The sequence below is a fragment of the Danio rerio genome, chromosome 12, assembly GCF_052040795.2.
Source record: "Danio rerio strain M-AB ecotype USA chromosome 12, GRCz13ab, whole genome shotgun sequence".
Lineage (NCBI taxonomy): Eukaryota > Metazoa > Chordata > Actinopteri > Cypriniformes > Danionidae > Danio > Danio rerio.
This window is the reverse complement of record NC_141032.1, coordinates 31,127,501-31,147,778: the sequence shown is the minus strand read 5'-3', so window position 1 is coordinate 31,147,778 and position 20,278 is coordinate 31,127,501. Positions and strand designations below refer to the sequence as shown.

The following is a 20,278-nucleotide window of genomic DNA, read 5'->3' as shown; positions in this document are numbered from 1 at the left end:
GTATGTGTGAACTGGCCCTTTTTGAAAATACCGGTAAATTCATTCTGGCTATTTTCCGTAAAGAGAAGTTGTAACATTACCGGTAATTTGCTGGAATGCTGCGCTGTGTGAATGCAGAAGGAAGATTGCCGGAAAGAGCGCGTCCACGTCTAGAACGTGCCGATGTGAGACGTCTGCTTTAACCAATCAGAACAGTCAGACGCTATCACGTCCGCGCGGTTTATGAAAATAAAAGCCTTTGAATATTTTTCCAGACACATTGAGCTGCAAGAAATTAGTCAGATAACGTTTATATGTTCATCTTAATTCCAACCGTGTAATTAATTATCGATAAGATGCTTATGATACGTTGTTTGTTTACCTTCAAGCTTTGCGTATGCCCATGAAACAGCCCATGAGCGCCAGCACACACACACATATCATGTACATCTCGACATGCAAAAGTGTTTTTCTATATGTTTTCATCGAAGTTGTGCACAATACTGATCCATCCACAGAGTTTGTGATGTAGTCAAATGTTTAAAAATACAAGCGCAGCCGTTTAGAGCTCATTTCTGGTCATTCTGGTTCAGAATTTACCGGTATTTTGGAATGGATGTGTGAATGTTTTTTTCCGGAAAAATTCCGTACCGTCCTCGCCTGTGTCAACGGCGCTTTTTTGAATTTACCGGTAAAGTCATTCCGGAAATTTTCCATATATTTACCGGTATCACTGTGTGAAATGGGCTAATATTTATCATTTCATAAAGCTTATTACTGTTAAACGTACACTTTGATTTTAGTTTCAATTTAAAACGAAGTCTTTTTTTCTTCTTTAAATAAATTAGGGTTGCCATTTTTATATTTAAACACTGTCCACTTTCATTTACTGAAATCAGCAGTTCAAACAAATGAGGCCAGCAGTGGAAGCATAAGTTATTGACTTCTTTGAATATTCAAGGCACTGTGATTGCAACAATTTTTCCCCCCCATAAAATAAGGAATAACCCCAAACAAGTACCCACCTGATTTAAATGAGAAAACATTTATTTATGAAATGATGCATATGTGCAGTTTGTAAATACTCTTTCTTGGTCACACATGAACTCCCATGAGGTTGACAGGACGGTTGTTGTATCTTTTTGAAATGTCAGCTTCAATCTGTGTGTTAGAGAGAGAGAGAGAGAGAGATAGTTAGATAAAGAGGAGGGTTTTTTATATTTAGTTTTCAGACCACCGTGACATTTAACTACATTAGTTTAACCGTTTCTGCTCTTTTGATCTAATTGCTTATATGTAACACATTGCCGCAAAGCACGGGTGTATGGTACATGCTAGAATTTAACAACAAATGTTTTATAATAAACCTGAGCTTAAACAGATCCACAAACACATCATTATAACGGGTTACTCTACCAGTTTCTGGAGCTCCTTGGTGCGAGCAGCCAGCAGATCAATTCGTGGCTCCAGCTTGGCCTGTTCTTCCAGTGCCTCCTGTCGTTTTTCAGCCAGTGTGCCACGTTTTAATACCATGATATCAGCCTGCTTGAGTTTCTGCCGCAGCAGCTCAGAAACACGCTCCACATAGCTGAGCCAAAAACACACACAAATGATTTTATGATCATCTTACTGGAAGATTTCAACAACATCATCTTGAAACTACATTTCAATCGTTCAGCTATTGAAATAGTGTAGCATGTTAATGTATGTGCAGTGTTCATGTATTTAATCTTAGTGGAATAGCTGCTGTTATTCTGCCAATCAGCTGCTGAAGATTAAGCAGAGGCCAATCGCCTTCCAGAGTGGCAATGAAATGACTGCTTGGGCTACACAATATATCGTTTCAGCATAGATATCGGAATGTGTGCATCCGCAATAGTCACATCGCAAAGATGTACAATATCCAGTCTGAATTATCGTTGACCAAAAGGTACAGAATTGTATTTAATCACTGTATTTATATGGGATTTATGCAAAAAAAACTATTTTCTTGTTTTTAGTCCACACATCTACATTTTAAAGCAAAAACAAGATTATCTCACTTACCCCTATGGCAGATAATTTCCTTAAAACAAACAAAAAATCTCTTCATTTTGATTTATTTCTTTTGACATTGAAAGACAAACAATATTTTACTTGATTTAAGAACTTTTTTGATATTTGGACTAAAAACAAAACAAAACAAAGAATAAGACTAGAAACAAAGTTTCAAGTTTCAAAGTTTCAAGACTAGAAACAAAACAATAGAGTGTAATATAATTCGGTTACAAAAATTAAATAATCACAATGCAAAAAATGCCTTTCTTACTTCGTGATTATTTAATTTTTATAACCGAATACTATTACACTCCCCATAAAACTGTGGTTTCAAACTCAATTCCTGGAGGGCCACAGCTCTGCAGATTTTATCTCCAACCACCTCCAACTCACACATGCTTAAACACGGTTTCTGCAGGTTTCAGAGTTAAATCTGACTTTTTTTAAGATCATTATGAATAAAATTTTAGGCACATAAAGGGCTAAACGTTAAGGAATTTTTCAAATGGCCCAAATAGAAAATATTTTTAATAAGTTTAACACAATAAGAGACTAATATTTCAGATTTTATTTCTTGGCAAAATATTTTAAGTATTGTGTAAAAACAAGCAAGCTTTTATATGCATCCATACACTTTTTTTTTCTAAAAAAAAAATGAAAAAATGTTTTAAAAGTTTTAAAAACTATAATAAACTAAATTATGTGCAACTGTCTGTCCATGTCGGTGTCCTCAGCAGTAAATACATGGGGCACTTGTTATTGTATGGAAAATCATTAAACTTATGATAAATTACTTTTTTAAATAAAAAGTTTAAAGTTTTATTGAAATGGATAGCTAATGATTGTATGGGTTTTAGCCAGATTGGCTAGCTATACGTGGGGAAAGATATTTAGACCTGTTTAAAAAAGATTTAAGACCTACAACACAATATTTCAGTTAACAAAACTTTTTAAGGCCTAAAATTTGAATTTTGAGTTTTAAGATTTTTTTAAGTCCCAGCAGAAACCCTGTTAAAAGTCTCAAGTAGTCTTGAACAACTTGACTGATTGGATCAGCTGTGTTTGATTAGGGTTGAAAACTGCAGAGCTGCAGCCCTCCAGGAATCGAGTTTGAGACCTATGCCAGAAAACCATCAAATAGAGCTATTCAAATCATCTTCTGAACGTGTTTTCATGTTGCAATAATTAATCGCAGAAAAATAAAATATCGCAATATCAAATTTTCCAATATCGTACAGCCCTACTTGGAGATTTAGTGCTCAGAAATGATGGATGAGTCTGCACCATTTCATGACAGTTGGATATTTTTTTAAGACAGACTAATGGTTTCATACTTGCTAATGTTGTCTGACATTTAGAATATTGTAGTAAAAGTATTTAAATAATTTATTTTCATTAGCTTAATTTAGCCATTTACTATTAATGTGCTGATGACAGCTTTAATTATGCTCAACCATTAAGCTTTTAACTTAAATAACTATATAACAAGTGATCTAACAATTAAAAAATATATATAATATTAAGCAGCATCTGTTATTTTGTAGATGCATTATTGTTTTGTCTTCGAGATAACACTTTACGTGTAAATTAATATATAACAATTATATTTAAATGATCCGAATTTCCCATTACTAGACTTGTCTTTGTTTTTGCTTGTTTTTAGATTTATGCTCACATACTGAATACATCCCTCGTATGCATAATGCAGGGCTTTATGTCTCCTTCTGTGTGTAATCATTATGATATTATAATTTCCTTGGGGAGTGCACAAATTGACAATGGCTGAAACTGAAAGCTTGTCGGACAGAGAAGTGGGGTGGGGGTTGCGAAGGGTCAACTGCTCATTGATATTCTCCACATTTTCCTGTCCTCTTGTACATGTCTGTTGTGGACAATCAGCATTTTTTCAGGAATTCAATTTGTTGACATTGTAAATATGCAGTATTCTAGAAATTACAGTTATGAAACAACCAATTATTTTGCTTAAAAATAAAAAGTTCAACACTTTGACCTTTAACTTAGACTGTTAGGTAAATAGTAACTGTCAGATAACTGAGGAAATTACCGCCAGATTACACAATAACTGTGATGATCTGAAAGTGTTGTCATTTTTGATCAGTATTCTTTTTCAAATATCTTCTTAAGCCTGGCTCACGCTGCAGGATTTCTAATAATTCTATATTATTTTTGGTCAGGTAAGTTTTATTTGGTCATTGAATAGACTTACAATAATCACAAGTTCTGGGATTCATTTTCTGATATGCATAAACAAATGAAAAAAAAAAGAAAAAAAAAGAGAGAAAAGAACAGCCTAACACTAGCCTGTAAGTATCTATTATACATTGCTTTGGGGAAAAGAATTCCCCATGAAGTGAGAGAGGGTGCCCAATTCTTGTGAAATTGTTCAATGTTACCTTTTAAAAGATCTGTTTTTTTCAGTGCAGAGTAGATTTCAATATAATCTAAAAATGTGTTACATGTCACACTGTAAGATCTCAGTTGTCAATGTCAGACTGAATGAAAATCAAGACAAGCCAAACACAAAGACGCATAAGACTCATCTGTAATGAGTTTGACAACATCGTTTAATCCATATCACATTCCCTATGGAACACATAACCTAATTATGCATTCTGAAATGATAACTCACAGCAAACATAATCAATGATGATTTTAATCAAAACATGCCTTTAAATTAACCAGAAAATAAACTAATATAAGGGATTTGAAGTTGTTGTGCTGATTGCATCATCAAATTCAGAGCTCCTATTGGTTGTTGGTTTTATGCTGACTGTAAGAGAGGTCATGCTGCAGGAAACAGTCTGAAATCTTCAGCTTTGCCAGAACTTCATCAGACTGAAAATATTATGGCATTGGCCATTAACTGGCTGTCGGTGAACAAGTCAAAACCAATGATCAAAGATCACAGATTATTATTCAAAGACCAAATCCTGGCTGTGTGAGCTGGGCTTAGGTTTGTTATTTGTATATCTTTTGTGGCTTCAGAATATATGCAACTCATAAGGTATGCTGAAATACTGATCTTTTACTTGTTTTAGCATAACTTCAAACAAGACTTAACAGCGACCTCAAAAATGTAGGAAATCGTAGTCTCTAAATTTGATGCCCACTGTATGACAAATGTAACCCTTGTGTATTGTTCAAATTTACCACCATTTCATTATATTTGTGGCTGTTTTTGCCCCATTGACTTCCGTTATAATGACTTTTTTTGGTTGCAAAACCATGACACCGTATAATCATGCATTCTTGATTGTTGCTGGTTTTCCCTGTTGGGGAGAGGTAAAATGTGTACTGTTTACTGTTGATCATCAATTGGCATCATTAAATCTTTAGACAGGCTTGGGCAAAAAGTTTCTGGCTTTTAAATGGAGTTCTATGGAGTAAAGGAACCGATTATAGTGTGTGTGCATAAATACACCTAATCTGAGAGCTGAGCTGCTTTATTAACTGGATTGTTAATTTTTTTTAAAGCATTTTCCCTAAAAATGTGTCAAAATAAGAGTTGTCACCAAAAATCTTTCCATTTGCTGAAACAGAGAAAGTTGTGGCCAAATTAAAACTCAAAAGCTCACCAAAGTGGATGAAAACATCCTCAACAACACACAAGGGTAAAAGTACATTCTCAGTGTGTGAGATATTTGAGAGTGTGTAATTACCGTGGTGATGCCTGGATCATGAAGAGGTGCTGCATTCGCACTGAAGTGAGCCCGTTCAGCAGCTCACGCACATCTGCCAGCATGACCTGCACACGTTGAGGTGTCTGGGCCTGGATCACTGAGGGAGCGAGCTGGAACTGACTCATGGCCACCAAGTCGCCTTCTTCACGCATCTCACTGAGCCGCTGACACAGGAACATTTCCAACTAACACAAAGAATCACATAAGTTTGATATGGTCTTGTAGCAATTAAAAAGTCTGTGTAATACTTATGTAAGTAAAAAACAGTACCTCCTTTAGTTCATTGATGAACTGGCTACGTGTTTGTGAGTTTTCCAGAAGAGAAAGGGCATCTTCACCTCTGGCTACACCATCAGGACCTTCAAGAGGCAAAGTATTACTTACCCACCTTTATTTTCAAATAAGAATTACCATACAGCAGCTAATGAATTACAAGTATTGTGAACTGGATGACAGCTCATATGTAATCTGCAGGCTGTGAATTAGATTCTAGACTAGGGCTGCACAATATTGGAAAAAAAAATTTTTATAATTTAATTTAATTTAATTATATATATCTAAGTCACCAGATGACTTAATATCTCTAGTTGGAAAGTATTTGTTATGTTAGATCGATTAGGATGATTCTGCAGTGGGAGTGCATCTCCATAAAATCTAATAAACAATCAATTAATAATATAATATAAAAAATGTTGAGGTCCCCCGACCCATTTTCGTTGTTGTCTGTGCTATTTGCAGTGCATTTCTGTATTTGCATGTGCTGTGAGTATTTTCATGCATGTGTGTGGTCAGAGATTAATTGATTACTATTTGCATTGTCATAAACCCTAGTTAACAATCTATAAACTTTGATGGTCCCCCGACACATTTTCGTGGTGTTATTTGCAGTGCATTTCTGTATTTGCATGTGTTGTAAGTATTTTCATGAATAACAATCTATAAATAGTCAAGAAAAAGATACTATTAAAGTAAAGCGTTTCATTGTTTCCCGAGTCTAACGGTATTTAAATAGCGTAAGTGAATGATAAAAAAAACTATTAAATAAAATTAATCCTGGCGACGCAGTGGTGCAGTTGGTAGCTCTGTCGCCTGACAGCAAGAAGGTCGCTGGTTCGAGCCTTGGCTAGGTCATTTGGCATTTCTGTGTGTAGTTTGCATGTTCTCCCTGCGTTCACATGGGTTTCCTCTAGGTGCTCTGCTTTCCCCCACAGTCCAAAGACATGCGGTACAGGTGAATTGGGTTGGCTAAATTGTCCATAGTGTATAAGTGTGAATAAGTGTGTGTGTATGCTTTCCAGAGATGGGTTGCGGTTAAAAGGGCATCCGCTGCGTAAACACGTGCTGGATAAGTTGGCGGTTCATTCCGCTGTGGCGACCCCAGATTAATAAAGGAACAAAGGAAAATAAATGAATGAAATTAATCCTAATTAAGGTCAAAATTTAAAATAGTTATACAATCATTGGCATCATAAACACATGCAAAAGATCAATTATAATAATTATAATAATAATGCAATATTGTATATGCTGCGAAGTGACTTTTGCGAATGATCTCACTGCGATATCGATGCTGAAACGATATATTGCAGCCCTATTTTAGACAGTGCAATATTTTGCACAATAGACTTAAATGTCTTCCAAGTTCTGATTACATATATGCCTAGTTTTAACTGATATTACTAATTTACTAAATTGAAAATCAATTAAATACTATTCTTTGAGATTTGTTAATTGATAATAACAGATTTATTTTATTATCAAGGACAGAAACTCAAAATTATTTTCATGTAAACGTGCACTACGGTTAGCAATTTGTAATATTTTAAAAGGTTTTTGAAACTTTTTTCTCTAATTCACAGTATTTCAAAAACTATGAAAGCAATAGTAGTGTAATATAATTTCAATTCAAAGTAAAAAAAAATCATACATTTTGATATGTAATGCCAAAGCTGAATTCTTTCATTATTATTTTGCTGCTCAATGAACAAACTTTAAACACCCAAAGTTCAGGAAACTTACAGTCTGTGCCCACATCCACAACTTCAATTTCCAATGGGGCAGATTCAGAGTCTCCCCAGTCAATACCACCACCACTTGTTTCCTAAAGTAGATTGGAAGACCCTTTTAATTCTATGTCATGAGGGGTCTGAATATATCTGTAGTAAATATTTAAGGTGCTTACCTCAGTACCAGACTCAAGACCAATACCCCAATCCACACCATCCTCAACTGAAATCCCAAAATTTACCTCTTCACTACCAGTACCAGCACCGCTGCCAAGATCACCCCAGTCAATCTGCAAGAACCAAGAAAAACAGTGAGATTCTGGAGGGAGAGAAAATACTGATCCTTTGTTTAAGTAAAAAAAACAACTTAAAATCTTGAATAGTGACTTACCGTCTCCTCTGTAACAACATCTGGTGGTGCTTCCTCCATTACAGGTCTCTCTACAACTTTAGGCACATTTCCAGTCTTTCTCTCATATACAGTTGTGTTTCCTTTCTTCTGGACAAACCTCAGTAAGGGCAGTACTTCCTCTGACCTGAAAAAGCAAGTAAACTATGACAAACATTTCACAATATCAATTAAAAGAATCAGGTGCAACATTAGAAATGAAAGTAACACTTGCCAGTCGCTGACAAACTTAGTGAATGCTGTGTAAAACTCTATGGCATCTTTCAGACAGGCAGCTTTTTTTCCAGTTTCTTCTAAAACCACAGGCAGATCTTTAACCTGTGCTTGCAACTCCCTTGCCACGTTTTCCCCCTGTGAAACACAAATGTTATTTGTTAGTATGTGTAAAAGCCATTATGTTACAATAAATGACCATCATAGCTCACTTTTATGCCGTACTGTTTACAGGCAGCATAATAGCGTTCTCTCAAGTCGGCAGAACCGCTCTGACACTCCAGCTCACGTCGGCTCAGCTCCTGCTGCAGCTGTTGAGCTTTAGACACCTGCTTCCTTAAAGCTGGCCCTTCATAACTCACATTACGAACCAAAATACTGGCCATTTCAGCTGGAATTAAAAACACACATGCATACTATCATCTCACTTTGATTGTGTAGTCTAAAATTAAAAAAAAAAATGGTGATTTGATGATTGCTTACCCAAATAGACATTGTCTTTTTCATACATGGATACTATCTCTTGCCAGTCCTGTTGATAAAGTATATTACAGTTAATTAAATATATGTAAATATTCAATTCAATTCATGTTTATTTATATAGCGCTTTTACAATGTAGATTGTGTCAAAGCAGCTTAAGATAGAAGTTTAGTAAAGTTCAGACTTCAGAGTTGATAAATATACATTAATGGAAACATTAAGGGCCACTTAAACATTCTTTGCTTCTCTGGAGTTTTGCCATTTCTAGGTATGGGTTTGAGTAAACTGACAGCATTTCTTCTAAATAGTACAAAGAGAAAAAAACACAACTTAGAAATACTTATTCCTTAACTCTGCTGAATTTAAAATATCGCTATTATGGTATAAAAGCTATTAGTAGTTTACAGAATAAAATGAAAATTAGGTTTTTCCCCAGTCATACAACTTTAAATTGTAAATCCAGAGACACTGAGAATTTTTAAGCGGTCTCATGTTTTTATTTTCCATAGTATATGTTATAGAAATTGAGGATATTTTATTAGTAATAATAAGTATGTAGACTATGTACAATGTTAAGTGTAATAAACTGCACATTAAAATGCAAATAAACAGCACCTTCATCCTTTGTGATGAATATCTGCCAAAAATATTTTTGGTGGACGCTTCCGTTCCTTTTAATACTTCGATTATTTGTAAGCAATGGAAATGGTGAATATCTGCAACAATAATTCAGTATGAGTAGATCCAAAATTAAATAAAATACAAATAACAGGAATATATAACTTTTTCTTTACATGAGCCGGAGAGCAGCTGTTTGATCTCTTCGTTTTCTGGCATATCCTGAATGGCAGCGTTAATTTTCTCTCTGATGGTCATAACTGCACTTTGCCATTTCAGTGTGCAGTGTCTTCGGTCCACCAACCAGTCTAAAATATAGAGGAGAGGAAGAGGAAAAAGTAGAAGAAGAGGAATAAGACATTACATCTGTGCAAGATCTAAGCTGTTGTTTATTCAAGCTGAGCCACATTTAGCTAACAATATAGCTACAAATCGCATGATAATAAGTCTAAGTTAAACCTGCACAAATGAGTATAAAGCAGTCTCACCCAAGAGTTTACTGGTTTGGATGTCAATAGGAAGATTCTGGATGTTCTGTTAAACGAGATTTTTAATAACAAATGTACATTATACATGCTAACAACAGTCACATCAACTTTTCACACATTATTATGGAATTATTGAAAAAGTGTATGTTTATTAATAAAATAACAGTCATCCAGTTATGACAGCTTGTCAGAGTCTTTAAACATGATGAGTTTTCTTTACCCAAAGAGTACGAAGTCTGATAAAAAAATGACTTAATTTATAATGATATTAATAATGTTATTGTTTTACCTCCATTGCAAACGTTGCTGTCGTTATTTTGTTAAAAGAATTACTAAAACGACCCCATGCTTGTACAGCAATTCGACAGGATTCAGCACAAGTTTACATTTCCACTGACACGTACATCCACATCTGGCCAATCAACGGACATGACACTAATGCGTCAAACGATCCTTGTGCTGAAACACCAATAAACTGCAAGGATAGAAGAACCTGTATTTACTTCCTTGTAACGCCAAAATAAAAGTCAACACCAACTGTTTTTTTCTTCACATTTTATTCGCCCTTTTAAAGGCTCGTTTTGTAGTTTAAAGGGTTTGTTTCTTTTTACATTAACAGACATATTTGTTATCAAAATTATAAAATATGAATAAACAAGATTGTTTTGCGAGGTCTCCGACCTTTGTTGGAGAAACATTGATGTAGATTGATTAAAAATAAATAAATAAATAAATAAATAAATAAATAAATAAATAAATAAATAAATAAATAAATAAATAATAAACACAAATATATTTGCGACATTAAAAATAGATGTCCTTATATACAATTTACAATGATACAAATTTGGTAAAAAGAGAATGGCTAATTAATTGTATTTTAAACACGAATTATCAGGGTTTAAATTGAACACTGGTCAAATGAGCATATTCAAACTCACTATAGCCCATAACTCATCTCAAATTGCTACAAAAACTCAAAACTATAAAGTTATAATTTACATATGAATAGCCTACTCTCCAATCAAATGCTTTCATCGTTAGCATTACAAAAACATAACATAAAAATTAAGTAACCCAAATAAATACATTTTAATCCCCGAATTTCACTTTTATTCGCAGTAGCCTGCCTGAAATAAATGTTATTTTTTAATATAGGCTATTATCAGAGACAGCTAAGTAGAATTGTCCACAAGATGGCGCAACTTCTTTTTTTATTAGCTTGACACAAAATATAAGTAGGCATTTTATTTCATATAGACCTGCCAATGGACAGTAAATATCAATGAATAGCATAATTTTATCGTACTTTTGTGCTTATTTCTGCTTGCACAATTTATAATGTACACTTTATGTGTATGTACATTTATGTTAAACAGCCAGCTCTTACTCGGTTATATTTGAACAAGGTGGTTTTATAGATTTTTCTGTTTGCCAGTTCACAGCAAATCTTATCTTTATTATGTGTCTGCCTTGATGGCAAGCTGTTTTAACACTCAATTTATAAACCTACAGACATCATTTCAGGCCTACTTATTTTTTTTAAAACTAGGCTGACAAGCATCTTAACATTATTGTAAGTAGGTATTACTTCTTGTTATTCATAACAAACTACTTTTCCATTACATGCATATTCATTACACGTAAATATTAAATAAGCGTCTGCAGACAGATAGTATTTTTCATTAGTAACATATTCATACTAATACATAGTAATTACCAGTACTTATTCATTAGAAACTACTTATTTCACTAGGAGCTGGTAATGTTTTGCAATAAAAGTTTATATAAAGACTTCTGTCAATTTTTTTAAACATAAATAGTTTATTGATTAATAGTTTATTAATTTGTCCATATTTGACACAAAATTGGATAATAAAAAACCCTGCATTTTGACGCCCCAATAAACATTCAATAAATAGTAGTGTTTATCAGACGCTGGTTCTTCGGTACAACATATTTATTAGACAACATTATATTTTGTAATCATTACTAACAGGGCTTGACATAAAATTTTTTTGATCACCAGCCATCGTGGCTGGTAGTTTTCCAACATTATAGCCACATGCCATTTTCACTACCTGCAATTCTGTTATTGGGAAAATATAGTTTATATGCATGAAATTGACTTCATAGCGTCCTAAAATGACTTAAGATTGTGTGTAATGTCCACATCCCTCCTCATTTATTTCACTTTATTTGTTTTGTATATGACTTGCTCAATGAGCATGAGCAAATGGGCTGTGGTGTCGCAGTGCATTAGTTTTTATTTCTCAGGACTTTTCAGGGCTCAACACTAAGGATTTACTAAATTTTCTCAAAAAAAAAAAATTTAAAAATTAAAAATAAATAAATAAAAATAATAATTCTTAGCCCAAAATAACAGTAAGCAAAAGAAAGCAGGTGAAAAACATACCACCAATGAAAGGATGATCACATGAAAAGATTAAGCAAAAGCAACCTGCAGCTTACAAAAAGACCTTTAAATATTCTGGAGCTCTTGAAAACAGCAGATCTGTGGGTGCACGAGTGTCACTTTTGTCCAATTTTTTAAAAAGAGAACCGTCCGCACCAGTTATTTTTCCAGGCATGGATGCTTTGCACAATGAACCGTTTCATTTTAAAACTTTTAAACACTTGCGCCTATCGCACCACCTGAAATCTTGTCAGTGTGTCAGGATCGCAGAGGTCTCACCATGAGCGTGATTATCATCTAATTCGATTTTCAACTGCTTTCTTTTGCTCACACCATCTCTCACTCTGCCCCCTCATTGGGCAATCCTTATTATTGAACTGCGTTTTAAGAAAACTACAATTAAAAAATTATCTTCAACCAGACAAAAGGACAAGTGGGAGTGACTCTCTAACACGCCACAGCTGAAATACCCGTTTTTGGCGGGCTGGCGAGTATTCATCATGTCAAGCCCTGATTACTAACAATAGTCAGATTTGCTTTCTCACTTGTCTTGATATGACTTGTTAGAATGGAAAATGGCGTTTTAAATAAGTATGAGTATCTATTATAATTATTATTATACCTAAAGAACAACTACTAGTACATAAACAATATAATATGGTCACAATTAGATCAAATGTCCTAACAGCTTGCCATACTATGCCAGCCAATGGAACTGTAAATTTGAAGTTTCAAGTATTTGCAACAAGTTTCTCCAGGGTTGACAGAAACAGGCAAGTATTTCTTAAACTCGCAAAGAATGACAATAAAGGCCAGTATGACACATTATGCAATGTTAACATCAAAGATAGGATTGTAGTTCTGCTTAGTTTGGCTATCTTGAGCAAATTCTGCAGCACTATACTTTATAACCAGCTTACCCAAGAGAGCCCTTTGAAAAGAGACTTACATTGTACTCCAGGCAGAGCTGTTTTAATACCTCTAAAGACCATTTCATCTTTGCAGAGAGCAGAAATCCGAATTTTAATCCTAAATCGGTTAAGCTTATTTATGGTCTTGTGAAGCACAAAGGATGTATCAGTTAAGGGGAACCAAAGGCAGTGCTTTATTTTAATACATTTTGAATGACATTCAAATATGCTCCTATCTGAGCTGAGGATCCAGTGATTTCCCCACATTATCCAAATGTGAGCCTCATCTGATCTTAATAAACACCACAGGTGAAATAGTGAGCAAGGTGATAAGCAGCCTTGTGCTGTTATACAAAAACACACTGCTATTATCCAAAGACTTAACACTTTACAATAACAGTACATGGATAATCATGCATTGATATGTCAATTAAATATTACTTTATTATGAATTAATGATGAGTTAAGCCATGCTCTAATCATGAACTATCTTTAACTAAAACATGAGTCACAAGAGTTCATCAGTAAATTATGGTTACCTTAATTACTTGTTAGTACATGTTGTTATTTAATTTATTAATTAGCATTTAAGCTAAATGCAACCAACAGGAACTCATGAGCTGTTAATGTATAATTAAGCCATGACTTTACCTGGAGGGGCACATCACCATTAACTCATCCTTAACTACTCACTACTCAACTCCTATGTTTAAACTGTTCATGTTGATGTGACTGAACACTTTTCTATTATTATTCAGCGTAAACGCTATAGACAGATGTGCATAAGGAGTTCATGAGTAGTTAAGAATGGGTGAATGTTGATTTGCCCCTCCAAGTAAAGTCATTATATACTTATACATTAACATGTCATGAGTTCATGATGGTTAAATTAAGCATAAACTAATGTGGTAATTAATACATTAATTAACAAACAATTAACAAGTAATTAAGGTACATTGTAAAATAAATCCGTAATTTTACGGTTTATTTCCAGAAGCTGGGGTGCCGAAAAAAAAAAAAACTTAAATTACAGATATTTTTACAGTTTAGCTGTTATTCACACATGAACTTTTGTGACTTGCGTTGTAGTTCAAGTTAGTTCTTGATTAGCACATGCCTTAGCTCATCATTTGTCATTAATAAAGTGATGTTTAGTTTACAAATGAACGCATCATTATTCATGTACTTTTACTATAAAGTGTTACCAAGACTTTAAATGTGAAATGTGTGCCATGGTCTTTATTTGCAGTATGGCAAGATTAATAAAACTTTATAATATTTACTTAATTGTAAACAATTATTGAAGTGTTATTTGTGACACACTGTGCTTATGTGTTAGCTTTTCTGTGAAATTTAAATTATTTATCAGATATTTGTGAAGTGCTGTTTAAAACATAATTTTAACTATTATAACTATTTTATTTGGTCTATACCAGTCATTCTTTTTCCACTAAGTACCACCTCAGAAAAAATAGTCTCTCCAAGTATCACACTCTCAGAAATAAAGGTACGCGAGCTGTCACTGGGTTGGTACCTTTTCAAAAGGTAAACATTTGTACTTAAAGGGTTCATATTGGTACTTCAAAAGTATGTATTAGTACCTAAAAAAATTAAGGGGAACAATTTTGTACTTTTTATGTACTAATATATACCCTTGAGGTATTAATAAGGACCTTCTAGGTACAAACTTGTACCTTTTGAACAGGTAACACACCAGTGACAGCTCGCGAATCCTTAATTTATGAGAGTGCACCATAATGACTGGTATTAAAATACATAGTAGGTCTAATTAAGCAGCTATTTTCAGGCACTTAAAACATAAAAAATAGTTTGAACAATAACACACTTACAGGTTAAAATAAATAAACAAACAAATAAATAAATAAATAAATAAATAAGACTTCAACGTTTAAATTAAAATGTGATTTTAAAAGTTAATTAAAAATGGCACTGTTTTTAAAAAGTTAAAAGAAAACTGCTGTACTTAAATGTAAAGTATTATCATAAATAATAATACTGGCCATTCCAGGTGGACCCGGTAAGATGGGTCCCACATGGACAAATATTAGAAATGGGGCCTAATTGGTTCTACCAAGTATTGAGTCCCGCATGGGCATCCTATATATATACACCTTACTAGTACCAGGTTGGATCCCCATTTGCCTTCAGTACTGTCTTAATCCTTCAGGACATAAATTCAACAAGTTACTGGAAATATTCCTCAGAGATTTTGGTCCATATTGGCCTGTTATCCTGCTGGAAGTAGCTATTAGATGATGGGTGACTGTGGTCACTGTGGCAATCCCAGGTGGGTCCCACATAGGCCATCCCGGGTGAGTCCCAAACAGGCCATCCCAGGTGGGTCCCACATGGGCAATCCCAGATGGGTCCCACATGGGCCATCTCATCTTGATGGATTCAGGGCACGTGCCACAGTAAAAATCGGTACGATTTACTTTATTTGCAAGTGTATTTATTAAGAGTGGTAATCCTAGAGTAAAGATGTTATTCTTTATGTGCAATCGAACTAACGCCGACGAAAGCAATGTAGTTTAATCAAAAAGGAAACTGAGTATGTGCGCAGAAAAAAATATACCCGCGCGCCCCACACACACACCTCTACTGCCTGACGTTGAGTCACAGATCGCTTTGGATTTCTTCATCAAGTTTGTTTAGTTCATTTACTTTCAAGACCTTGAAGAGTAATTATTTTGTCTAAAACAAATAGTCATCCATAAACTACAAAAATCATAAATGTAAAAATCCTAAATTTTGTTTGACAAACAGCTCTACTGGAACAGAATTAGGTAAATATCACACAAGTAGCAGTGCGAAGTGGCTGTATATTGACACGAGGCTGCAGGCCGAGTGTCTTAATGTCCCACCAGGGATGATATACAGCCATATGGCACCACTACAAGTGTGATATTGCATTTATACAACAGTTCGATGGCATACTCGTGTGTATAAAGAAGAAAGTCAGAGCCTAAAAACCCTTTTGTATTAGGAACTACTTTCTTCCGCCATTCCTTCACATCTGCAGCTGACTCTTGTTTTTGGGCCCCACGTGACCATCCCAGGTGGGCCCCACTTTCAGAACCTTGAAGAGTAATTATTATTTTTGTAAAACAAATAGTCAAATCATACAAAAATCATAAATGTAAAAATCCTAAATTTAGTTTGAGCAACAGTGATTCACTGATTCAAAAACCAGACAGAACTGTTGTGTGTATATATATATATATATACTGTAGGGCGAGGCGGTGGTGCAGTGGGTAGCATGTTTGCCTCACAGCAAGAAGGACTCTGGTTCGAGCCTCCGGTTTCCTCCACAAGGGTATATATATATATATATATATATATATATATATATATATATATATATATATATATATATATGTATGTATGTAAATATATATATATATATATATATATATATATATATATATATATATATATATATATATATATATATATATATATATATAATCTGAATATGCAAATGAGGCATTATTTTATAATTTTTGTGAAAATTTGCATCTAAATATCTAGACATTGTAAGTTTAACAATTGTACAATGAAAACATTGTGCTCTTACATACTGTAAAATTTACAAAACACCCGCTCACAGCCCCCCTTTCCCCCCCCAAAAAGAATACATTTTTAACAATAAATAAATAATATATTGTTTAAAAGACTAAATTGTAATTTATAAGATAACTTATATTAGGTATTAATCAAGATTTATAAGATATGAATTAAAGATATGAATCTGAAATTTATGCAAGCGCTGCTGAAATGAATATTTATGTTTCAGTGGAGAAGAACATAATAATATGAGGAAAACTATTTAAAACGGTGTGGCTATTGTAAATGTACAGACACTAATTGCTACAGTGCATCAACAACGAAATTCTGACTTCATGACTGTTTTGATTTTTTATGTCTATTACAAAACGCACATAACAAAACTGTCCAGAGCTGCATATAGAATTTGCATAGAATTTTGGTAAATCTGACCGGGTGTTTTCAGGCTGACCCGCGCTGGACTCTTTGCTGAGGTCGCTCACACACTCGTATTGCTTCACCCTCCCTCTCTCGATCACATGGCGGTAACATTTACTCGTGTTGCACTGAGCTGAGCTGCACCTAAAGTTCAGCTGGCCTGAAACACTGCGTTTGTGTGAGGCTGTGTGTAGAAGCTGATAAAGACAGAGGGACTGAGGGGAAAGAGGACACCTGTAGCGCACACTCGCCTCTCAAAGCGCAATTTCAGAGGCTGCTGGAGTCATCAAAGCCCGGGAAGAAAACAGGTGAGCAGGACAAGGAGAAGCAGAGATACTTAATACTGAGGAGGACTGACGATTAACGACGGCCACCATGGTTTAACTTCTCCTGGACACCTGTTTTTCTAAAGCCAGCGAGAGAAAAGACAACTTTTCGAAGAGGAGAGAAACAACATTTCAGGTGAGGAGGATGCTTTACCCTGTCAGGATCTTAAAGGGATAGTTCACACAAAAAATTAGAATTCTGTCATTTGTACAGCCTGCACTTGCTTACAACGTACTTGACTTTCTTTCTCTCGTTAAACATTAAAGAAGATGTTTTTAAGAAACCTGGAAACCTGTAATCATTGACTTTCATAGTACTTGTTTCCCTACTATGGGAGTCAATGGTTACAGGTTTTTATCTTTCTTCAAAATACTTTTTTGTGGTTAACAGAAAAAAAGAAACTCATAAAGGTTTAATACCTTACGAAGAATGTTTTTAAAACTATCCATTAAGTTTTCATTATGTCTTGTGAGATTTTTGTATATGACAGTAACGTATTACAATAAACTAAATGCACAAAAACGTTACTTGAAATAAGACAAAATATAAAACAATTATTATTTACTTTGGCTAAAGTTGTCAGATTTGACAGTATCTGTACATACAATAAAAAAAAACATCGAAATTAATCATTTATTGATCAGGGGTCGCCACAACGAACGGGGAGAACATGCAAACTCCACATAGAAATGCCAACTGATTCAGCCGGGACTCGAACCAGCGTCCTTCTTGCTGTGAGGCGACAGCGATACTCACTGAGCCACCCCTTTAATTAAAATAAATACTAAAACAATCAATAACCGCAGAGTCATTTTAACTCTCCTGCAGTTTTAGAAATCTGCATACACCATTCGTCCTTTGGGTTAAAAATAACTAAAATAAAGCATCTAAATTTCATTTCAATCCTCTAATCTATTTTGAATGAAGAAATGTTGTTTGCATCTTTTACATTAGTAAATAATATTTTAAACAGTGCATTTCTTGCATGTTCTGTAAAATATATTTTTAATGTAAATAATCATTTTATTTTAATGGGAAAATATGTCATCTCAAGACATCTCTGGCACAGCTTACAATCATCATCAATGTAATGCAAACATACTACGTGTAGTTACATTTTAATGAAGGCTGTGCGGGACAATACCAGTGCGTTCACTGCCTTAACAGCACAGGATCACATGACTTCACAAGGGAAATAGACAAAAGTAAGGAAAGTAATTGAAAATAATTTACTGGAAAAATTAGATTGATTATAGGTTCCGAATGTTGAATTCGTTTACTTTTAGATTAATAGCCCAGCCCTTTTCTTTTGTTTTCAACAGAAGAAAGAAACTCATAAAGGTTTAAAACCTCATGAGGGAGAATAAAAGATAATGCTACACACAATATGTATTTATTTCCTTGTAAACTGCAACAAATGATCAAGTGAAGGTCTTTAAAATCAAATATCATGTCATATTTCCACACGAGACATGTAATTTTCGGGACACAAACTGCAGTGATATGACGTCCAGGCATAGACTTGCAGGCAAACGTGACACCCTCTGACTCCATAAGACTTGCTGCCCTCAGGTTAACCTCTGCTTCCCACAAACACTCGTATCACCGGGTAGGCTTTGAACCTGGTTAGTTATTTCCTAGCTTCAGACAGACTCAGTGTTCTCTCTCTGTGATCTCTGAGCATCTCGAGTGCCACATAAGGAGGAAGACAAAGTAACTTATTATCCAGCTCTGAGTGTTTAACTTCTGAGTGTCAGAGCTTCTTGTTGAAGGTCAGACGACTTTCAAGAATCAGCTGCTGATATGTAGAGTGCCCTCCTTTAATTTTGGCACCACTGGTGGAAGGTTGTGAATAAACGGCTTTATTGTTTAACCTTCTGATCTTTTCCTCAAAATATTATCCAAAAACATAAATAAATAAATAAGGAAAAGAAGATGCTTGAGTTTGGTTTTGGACGAGATCCTTAAACTATTTGTTGTGATGTAGGTGATATGGGATTGTAGTTTTGTAGAATTTTTAGGGGTTGTAGAACCCCTATATCTAAACAGTCGTGATTTTTGAAGTTTTTTTGAGCCATATAACATATAACCTCTACCATATAACACTTTCAGTTGACTGGAATTTCTAAATCATTGTCCTGATGGTGAAAATGGGCATTTTCTGTCTTTTTGCTATTTTTTCACAGCCACTTCCCATTTTGTAAAACTCAACAACTTTTTCAATTCACAGCCATGTTTTATTTTTACCCATTGTGATGAAAGACTGAGTGCCTTTGGCCCTTGTGTTGCTTCATATTTACATGGTTGAACAGTTTTCTGTTCTTAATCACACTAGAAAAATGTAAAACATCAATGGGAATATACTTCAAAATTGAGTTTAAACACTATAAAAATGCTGGGTTGTTGTAACCCAGTGCTGGGTCAAATAAACTCAACCTTTGGATTAAAAAGTGTAATTTAGGGCCCTATCATACACCTGGCACAATAAGGCGCAGGACGTGTATAGTGCAATTTGTTGCTATTTTCAGAGCAGCGCAACCCTTATTTTTACATTTTGCTCCACGTTGTTTAAATAGCAAATCCATTTGCGCTACTTTGTAGACTCGTGGGTGTGCTGGTCTATATATATAAGGAGGTGTATTATGCGCAATGTTGGTGCATTGCTATTTTGAGAAAGTAAAATAGAC

At 34.5% G+C, this 20,278-nt stretch overlaps 2 protein-coding genes across 3 annotated transcripts in view; one reads left to right on the top strand and one right to left on the bottom strand.

The window, feature by feature from the left end:
- Positions 1 to 1,011: 1,011 nt before the first annotated feature.
- Positions 1,012 to 10,326, bottom strand: cdk5rap3 (CDK5 regulatory subunit associated protein 3). The gene is given in 14 exon segments (NM_001002105.1): positions 1,012 to 1,140; positions 1,396 to 1,567; positions 5,697 to 5,902; positions 5,988 to 6,076; positions 7,737 to 7,818; positions 7,900 to 8,013; positions 8,115 to 8,259; positions 8,347 to 8,483; positions 8,558 to 8,736; positions 8,829 to 8,877; positions 9,442 to 9,542; positions 9,621 to 9,752; positions 9,933 to 9,978; positions 10,222 to 10,326. Coding segments are annotated over 14 exon segments (1,524 nt in total). The 5' UTR covers positions 10,228 to 10,326; the 3' UTR covers positions 1,012 to 1,074.
- A 7,037-nt stretch (positions 10,327 to 17,363) lies between these two features.
- Positions 17,364 to 20,278, top strand: part of prr15lb (proline rich 15 like b) — an 11,694-nt gene continuing 8,779 nt past the window's right edge. For both annotated transcript variants that reach the window (XM_087275090.1, NM_001017705.2), the window contains 1 exon segment: positions 17,364 to 17,726. The gene's annotated coding sequence lies outside the window, so the exon portion shown is untranslated.